The following is an 8,676-nucleotide window of genomic DNA, read 5'->3' as shown; positions in this document are numbered from 1 at the left end:
ACATCACCTCGGTCGCTACAAATAACTTGGTATAAAAAAAACTAGAGGTTGTCAGTTCTAAAACTTTGTTTATGTTTGGGATAGGCATAAGATTTTATATTAAGAGTAATTTTAAAAGAATAGTGAATTTATAAAATTTTAGAGGATGACAAACTTATAAATAGTTATAATGTGAATTTCAATAATTTTAAAAAAATATAAACTTAGGAGGTTCTAAGGGAGCAAAAATATATATAAAGAAAATATCTAAAATATACTATAGTTTAAAAATTTTAAAGAGATTACTGTCCGATCAACGCTTGACGTCTGCTTAAGTTCACTTCCCTAATAGGCTATCTAATAAACAGTCCAATGAAAATGAAAAAAGAGTTGGGATTTCTCTTCGGCTGAGCTTCCAAGTTAGTTAGATTATCCCTTTTTAACAAGGGAAATCACGAAATTGATGTACTTGGTTTTAGTCTTTGACAAGTAAGTGCCGACAATCTCTGAAAACTTGACGAATAAAACATCCATTGTATCTCGTCCGATTTGAAAGTGAGATTCCAGCATGGATTCCACCACAGCTCTGACCGTCTTAGCCACTCGCTCCCCAATCAATGCTTTCCCTTGTTGGGTTTGGATGTCAGTAATGGCACCTCCATCCCAGTCAACATCGAAGGCTTCCAGACGATCGATTATGAATGTCCCTTCCTTTTCAATCTCCACTTTTATTTCCTCGGCACTAGGAGCATAGTAAGGTGTATTGAATGAATCTACTTTTTCTTCTTCAATTAAACCCTGCAAAGAGGTTCAAAGCACAGTTGAACTTATACCAGTAACTCATGATTTAATCCATTCTAATGTATACCTCTTCAACTAGGTTCATCAGCGCTTTGGCTAACAACTCCCACTGATAGCAAGCTTCTGCAGCTGCGGGATCAATGGAGTTCCTGCCTAAGAAAGAAAGGACCATGCGGCCGCCCGGAAGCAACTCCTCGGATCGTGACTTCAAGAACGCTAAGAAATCAGCCTGGAATTGCATCGAGTACGCATTCAACACGCTTTGCGGACTGCTCTTTGAAATATACACCTTTCCTTTATTTAAATGCTTCACAGCATAACTCTCCAGCCCTACTGGAACCTGTAAAATTTCAGAATTTAATTCTTAAGCCGCGGGAAAGAACCCCAATGCTACATGGGATTGAACTCTAATATGTTCGCCTGACAGTAATAATCTGGTACAATTCCATACTGTTCATTGCTTTTCTATATCATCTTATAATATACAATTTCTTAAATTTGTGGGAGGAGCATGTTCTGGTTATTATTTGCTTGATTTGGCACACCCTTTACTGGCGGAAGATAATAATAAAATCAGTAATGCTTTTCGTAATATTTAAGGATAGAAGTCTTATGATTCTTAGGAATTGTTGTCCCACAATTGAACAATGATGCAACGTTTGCAGCCATTACGGTACTTGTAGCTACATGATTTCCGTCACAATATCCACCAACTAAAATCCTTCTTCTATATATGGATCTTATCACTTTTAAAGCCTTAAAAACATTCATTATTCACTTCAAAACGTTCTTATCTGTCATGTATATTATTTCCATAATAAACTCGAGACAGCCATTAATTTTTATAACTAATTTCATTATTATTTTTAACTAATTATTCATTATTGAATTATAAGAAATTTGGACTAACAAATTTTATATTTATTTAATTAGAAATAATTAAAATACTCTTATTTTAAAAGACAACTAATATTATTATTAAATGTTTACTGAATTTGGACTAGCCAACTTAATTAGATATAACTGAAACACTCTTATTTTAAAAGACAGCTAATTTTATTATTAAATGTTTAACTGAATTTGGAGTAACCAATTTAATACCAACTTAATTAGAAATAATTGAACTACTCTTATTTTAAAAGACAGCTAATATTGTTACAGTGGATAGACATTCACTGATACTAATTTAAAATTAAATGAGTTTTATACCATTTTAAAATATATATTTGATAAAATTTAATTATTTAAAATAATTATAATTTAAAAAATGGCTATTAAAAGTAAATAAAGTAATTTGATGTCTAAAAGTCATTAAACAGATGGCTTTAGTATTGAAATGGAACTAACCTGGGAGAGCCAGTGAAGACTGGAAAAAGAGTAGACGAAGTGGAGGGTGTTGGTAGGGAACAATCTGGCATAGAAGGATCCTGGGACACCCGATATGAAGCAGTGGGATTCCACTCCCTTCTCTTCTTTCAGCTTCTTGTAGAATGCCGGTAACGACATAAACAAGTAATTGAAATCGTTGCTATAAAGATCGTTCAAGTAAAGCCTGAACTCCGGCACGGGGCGGCCGATATGACCACACGTTGCTCGAACCACGTCCACAACCTCCGAGATTACTGATAAGGTGTTGGGCCCCGAAGAGCAACCCAAGTCTGCAATTCCCATGCTCTTTATATCATTGTTGACTGAGAGTTGTAGTAAAGCTTCCTCGATGATTGTTTTCCCCATAGATATGATTTCCCTCTAACAAATGGAAAGATGCAATTAATCGGAAAAGCATGTAAATCTTAAAAACCTGAACACTTGAGTTCTTTGCATAACTGGTATCGCCATTCCCTTTGTTCATGTGAAGAACTTGTATTACTTCCATGGTCTCTTTGTCTTTCGATTTATCGTATATTGTGTTTACGAAGATTGCAGAAAGAGGTGAGCAGAGGGCATATGGGTGCCCTCTTTATAGGCTCAACACAACTAATCAAGCTACGGCGGATCTAATTTTTTTTTTAAAAAAATAGTCACATATATGGTAATATCATAAAACTTTTGAATAAAGTGACACATAAAATTATAGGGTGGGCACCATTAACAAAACAAATATCTAATAGAAGAGTATTTGAATTTCAAGATAGATATGTGTCCACCTTCGAATACATGTAGATTATGTTAGTGTGAGTACACATATATTAATAATGCAAAAATTTTAATGAGTGGACACAAATATAATTTCAAAGTTGATACCATTAATAAAATAAATAATTAACAAAAAAAAAAATTTCAAGATAGACATGCGTTCACTCTCAACAACCTATAGATTTGTCATTGTAACCGAATAATTAATTAAATGTTTGACATCATTATGATTCTAAAGAACATGTTTGGTTGAAAATAAAAATGAAAACAAGAACAAATAAAGTGGTGTTAGTAGTAAAAATAATTATTATTTTTAATAGTTTTAAATTCGAATAGTTGCATTTGTAAAGTATCTTGTTAATTAATTAACAAAATTCTAAATAAATATTATTTTATATTAATTCAATTATTAAAAAAAATCTTATTTTTAATTTTACGTGGTCCAAATTTGTTTAAATATAATATTTTATTTTCACGACTTTTTATATATTTAAAATTCAATTCCACCGAATTTTTATTTAAAAAATTTAAAATTTTCATTACTATTTATTTTTGAAAATAAATTTTCGTTTTTATTTATCAAATGAATTTTTTATTTTAAAAATTATAATAAAATAATATTTCAATCCTTACATTTTTAGAAATTTATGGAAGCAATAAGATAATGTGTTGGCCAATAAAAGTGTAATCAGTTTGTAAATCTTATGATATTAGGTTGGTATATCTTTTTAAAAGTGATTTTTAAAAAGTGTTATAAAAATATATATTTTAGAAGTGTTTTTTAAAATTACAGTTTAAAATTTAAATGCTAGAGATTATTGTTAAAAATTGATTTTGAAAAGATAAAATGTCCATTTTAGATATCATGTTGTAAATTAAAATTAAATAATTATGGACAAAAATATAATTTTACCTTAAAATTGATTTCTATAGGAAAAGCTAAAAATTTAAGTTTTTGAGATTATGTTGAAAATCACTCTTCTAACAATAATTTTAAATCAATTTTTGAGTATTTTTGGGTAAATTTTATGTATTAAATCCAAAAGAAATGTGAAAATCCGCTATAAAAGGACAAGACTGTCTAAAAAACTCGATACTCACTCAAGCAAACCTCATTCTATACAAAGCTTAGCATTAATGGGGTCGATTCTATCAAACTTCCTCCCATAAAGATTGAAGCGAATAAGATCCTTTAAAGAATAAAGAATCTCGGCTTCACTCTTAGACGAACCCTCAAAGACCCTTATAGTATGTTACTCCCAAGTAAAGTAAATGAAGTCATTTCAAGCCAAGTTAAATAACAGAACAGTGAACGATTTATCTTTTAGGGTGCGTTTGGTTCATGGAATGTAAGATTATCAGTGGGAATAAAAGATTACCAGAGAATAGGATTACTGGAAACGTTGTATTTTGTGTTTGGTTGGCTTAGCAAGAATGTAAGATTACTGTGTTTGGTTAAAAGAATAAAAGATTATTGGAATTTATATTTGACCAAATTATCCTTATTATATATTTATTTTTTAACAAGTTGTAAAATATTTATATATTTTCTTTAAAAAATTTAAATTCATAAAATTTATATAATTTTTTTACAAAATTGAAAATATAAAAAGGTTTAATGAAATGGTAAAATTTTATTTTAACCCCTGAACTTCATATAAAATTTTAATTATAGACTTTTTTTGTAAACCTAAAATAGTTTAAGGATAAATTTGTAATTTAACCTTCGTAGAATTTTTATTATTCAATGACAGAAAAATGATATTTTTGGGGAAAAAATAAGGGCATTTTAGTCCAAAACGCCTGTAATCCAACAATATCTAAGGGAATGGGTAATGATATTCCTGGTAATATATCCCAAAAAATCCATTATTGATAATAAAACATTATCAGAAATGACATTCTCGACCAACCAAACGGAGGAATATATATTCTATTCTCATGAGAATCTCACATTCCCCGAACCAAACAATCCCTTAAGTCGTGAAACCACCCAATCCAGTTCATGCTCCCATGTGAGCATCAAGCTGTCCAAACCAGAGAGACCAAGAATGGCCTTTCCATATCTTCACAAATATTTTTTAAATTTTAATAATAACCAAATTATTTCAGTGTTGAAATAAATTGTTATTGTATTCATGGAGCAATCTTGGTTTTGGAGCGAATGCAAGTAATAACACCGCTTGTCATCAGAGTGACATGGGCGGCGGTGGACGAAGTGTACTCGAAAAGGACCCCACAACAGTCTAATCTTGGCGAGACACAGTTGCAAATTCTCACCTTTTCACAGGCATTCTACAAAGCTCCACAGGAATTGAAGAAAAAGAACCAGACTTGGACGATGAAGAGGAAGAAGATAATTCGATCATGACAATCAAGATTCAAAAAAACCTTAAGCAAATAATTAGAGAACCTTGGAGAAACACCCTGATCATCAAGATCCTTGGGAAAATGATAGCATACAAATTGTTGGTTAACAAAATCACTTTCTTATGAAATTTTGATGGGGAGTTCGAATGCATCGATCTTGGTCGTGGGTTTTACGCTGATAATTCCAAAACTCAGCAGATATATTAAAGGTGTTGATCGAGGGTCCTTGGAAGATCATAGACCACTACATCACTGTTCAAAAATAGCGACCAAATTTCCAAGTCGTGAATCCGACCATCCCCTCCACAACAGTGTGGATACAAATCCCTGACTTGCCCATGGAATACATCGATGAAAATGTGCTTTGTAGCATTGGTAAACTGATAGGTCACCCGCTAAAAATCGACGTCCATACAGCTTGGTCCAAAAGGGATACCACTAAACTATGGTCGGTGGCTTGATTGAAACATTTAAATAGTTGGTGTTGCGGAAGACGGCTATCGAATAGAGCAAAATTACAACTGATAATTTGAGAAAATAAAAATGAAGATAAAACAACAACAACAACAACAAAATCCTATTCCCATATGCAATGGGGTAAGGGGAGGTAGAGTAGTAGGCTGCCCCCAACGCATGGTTAAGAGCAGCTTCCGTGGAAGACCTCCGACAGTCAGGAAAAAAAATGCAATGCATGTATAAATAAATAAGTAAATAAATATTTGAACAGTCTTCATATACAATCTTCATATGCGCGTCATATAATAGGAAAAATGAAGATAAAAGATACACAAAATTTACGTGGAAAAGCCCTAAATAATATAGGGTAAAAACCACTGGCAACGGTAGAAGAATTTCACTATGAGAAAATAGGAATTACAACTTCTCTCGACCGACCAAGAAGAAAACAATGATAATTATCTCTTGATAAAAAAAAGAAAACAACTCTCAAGAAACTCTCTAAATTCTCTCTAGTATTGGAAGAAAGCTAGAATGCTTTAGGATGGTTTTGAAACTAAATGAGTTAGGGTATTTATAGTTGAAACTTAATGACTAATTTGTAAATACCCTAAATTTTAAGGATTAAATTTAATAATTATCCCTTTATTTTTTCAACAATTTGATTGCCTAAATTTAATTATATTAGCCGTCCAAAACCATTTTTTCCAACCGTTCCATGTGCTTTGATTTTTAACAGTTGGGTGGTCTGATTGATTTTTTACCATAATTTAGTGATTTCCTATATAGTTTACCCATATTTATAAATTTTAATAATAATTAAATTATTTCTGTGATTAAAGAAATTGTTGTTGTATTATCATAGTGATCTTAGTTTTGGAGCGAATGCAAGTAACAACTCCGCCTGTCACCGGTGTGACACGAGCATCGAAGGACGAAGAGTACTTGAAAAGGAACACCAAAAGCGTCAGATCAGCAGTCGATAATGGTAGTCAAGGCGAACCCCAAACTGCCAAATCTTGGCTACACACAGTTGCAAATTCTCACCTTTTCACATGTATTCTACAAAGTTCCATGGGAGTTTCTTGAAGGCTCAAGATACTTTTTTTAAGTTCGTTAACTCTGCCGTGATTGAAGGTTCGTTGGACCCCCGCATCCTCAAGGCGTTCCTTGTCCTCATTCCCAAATCAAATGTTGCAAACAGAATTACTGAATTCTGCCCCATTAGTCTCCTTAGAACTTCCTATAAGATCTTTTTCAAGGTTTTAGTGCATCGCCTTCGCCTGATTATGCAGCGGCTTGTAGGCCCCTACCAAAGCAGCTTCTTAGTAGGCAAAAGCTCAACCGATAATATTCTTATAGTCCAAGAGACCGTCCACACAGTGATGAACCTGCGAGCTGTTGGAAGCATAGATGGATTCTTAATAATAACTCAAACTATTATTAATACGAGACAAAATACATTATAACGATGTTATCTCAATATGACAACATTACAACACTAGCTGCGGCTTGTTTACAAACACAATCTCGCTATTCGAATCTTTGCTAAATTTTACTCAATTCTCTCATAGATTTACTAATCTATTTCTCGTCCTTGCTTTTCTAAACTTTTCTTCATATACCTTCTCTTTCACTTTGCATACATTTATATTAATGCTAAAGACATATATTTATAAGGGTAATTAACCCCCTTAATGAAAGATTTAGGCATTTCTAAATTCTTTTTGTATTGTCACATGGAGTTTCTTGTCTTAATGAAATTCTTTTCCATCATCAATTGTCACATGTTTATTTTCCATGCTTAGTCCTTAAGTAATTCAAGATCATGCTTTACTAATCAAGAATCTTCTAGCTTTTTGCCACCTTTTGCAAAGTGTGTTGTCAACTTTGACAATTTAAACTTCATGCAACTATATCATCTTGTTGTGTCTTTAATTTCTTTTTTTTTTGTCAACTTTGATTTTCATAATGTTTAAGAATTATCCATACCTTGTCGGCATAAGTAATAAAATTATATTTGAATTCTAACACGAGCTACAAAGGATCCTTCATCACGAAAATCGATATTTGTAAGGCCTTCGACAACGTTAATTGGTGCTTTCTCCAAGACACGCTCCATGCTTTCAACTTTCCCAAAGAGATCGCGATATAATCTTTATGGAATGGAGAAACCATAGAAAGTTTTGTACCCCAACAAGGTCTGCACCGGGAGATCCACTCTCTTCATACCTCTTCATTCTCTTCATGGAGAGACTACCCCATATGATCTTGGAACACATGGATAACAGAGACTGGAAGTTTTGACCTTTTACTCTTCTTCTTCATCGATCAAGTCACTCGCACCCAAGATTGCCTTAAAGAGTTCAGACAAGCTTCAAGCCTTGAGGTAAACCTGCAAAAATTCACAATATTCATTTCTCCCAACATTAACGTTGAATCTGTACATATGCTAAGCAATGCTTGTAACATCCACTTAACTTATGACTTGCGTACCTAGTTGGGAGTCCCAATAATCCATAAGAGGGCAAATGTAGGTACTTATACCCCAATGCTCGACAAAGTGATGCGCAAGTTATCCAGTTGGAAAGGTAAGGTTCTGTCTATGGCTGAGAGAATAACATTGATCCAATCAGTCATCCCCGTTCACACTATGCAAACCACAATGCTTCCAACCGCGATTTGTAACAAAATAGACAGTATCAAGTGCATCTTCCTATGGGTGGAAGCACCGACAACGTTCACAACCATCTTGTAAGTTGGGACAAAGTTTGCACCAGCAAATCGCAAAGAGGGCTGGGTCTTCGCAACATGAAATCTATGAACTTCGCTTTAATGAATAAGAATGGCTAGAAATTTCATACAGGACAAGACACGCTTTTAGTACAACGTTCTCAGGGCAAAATACTTGAGATAAAGCAGTTTTATCGATAT

At 33.0% G+C, this 8,676-nt stretch overlaps 1 protein-coding gene across 1 annotated transcript; it reads right to left on the bottom strand.

Moving 5' to 3' along the window:
* Nucleotides 1–394: 394 nt before the first annotated feature.
* LOC120148457 (jasmonate O-methyltransferase-like) lies at nucleotides 395–2,685 on the bottom strand. Its single transcript, XM_039161573.1, has 4 exons — nucleotides 2,582–2,685; nucleotides 2,128–2,529; nucleotides 848–1,120; nucleotides 395–777 (listed from the first exon to the last, which is right to left on the bottom strand). Exons 1-4 carry the CDS (start codon nucleotides 2,654–2,656, stop codon nucleotides 409–411), a joined length of 1,119 nt encoding a protein of 372 aa, XP_039017504.1. The 5' UTR covers nucleotides 2,657–2,685; the 3' UTR covers nucleotides 395–408.
* Nucleotides 2,686–8,676: the final 5,991 nt, after the last annotated feature.

This window comes from Hibiscus syriacus, unplaced genomic scaffold, assembly GCF_006381635.1.
Source record: "Hibiscus syriacus cultivar Baekdansim isolate YM2019G1 unplaced genomic scaffold, ASM638163v2 tig00110959_pilon, whole genome shotgun sequence".
Taxonomy (NCBI): domain Eukaryota; kingdom Viridiplantae; phylum Streptophyta; class Magnoliopsida; order Malvales; family Malvaceae; genus Hibiscus; species Hibiscus syriacus.
This window is presented reverse-complemented; position numbering and strand designations above follow the sequence as displayed.

Coding starts and splice junctions, on each gene's coding strand:
- LOC120148457 (XM_039161573.1), bottom strand. CDS start 2,656: ATGGAAGTAATACAAGTTCTTCACATGAACAAAGGGAATGGCGATACC. Junction 2,530..2,581: donor CAAAGAACTCAAGTGTTCAG/GTTTTTAAGATT, acceptor TCCATTTGTTAG/AGGGAAATCATATCTATGGG. Junction 1,121..2,127: donor GTCTTCACTGGCTCTCCCAG/GTTAGTTCCATT, acceptor GAAATTTTACAG/GTTCCAGTAGGGCTGGAGAG.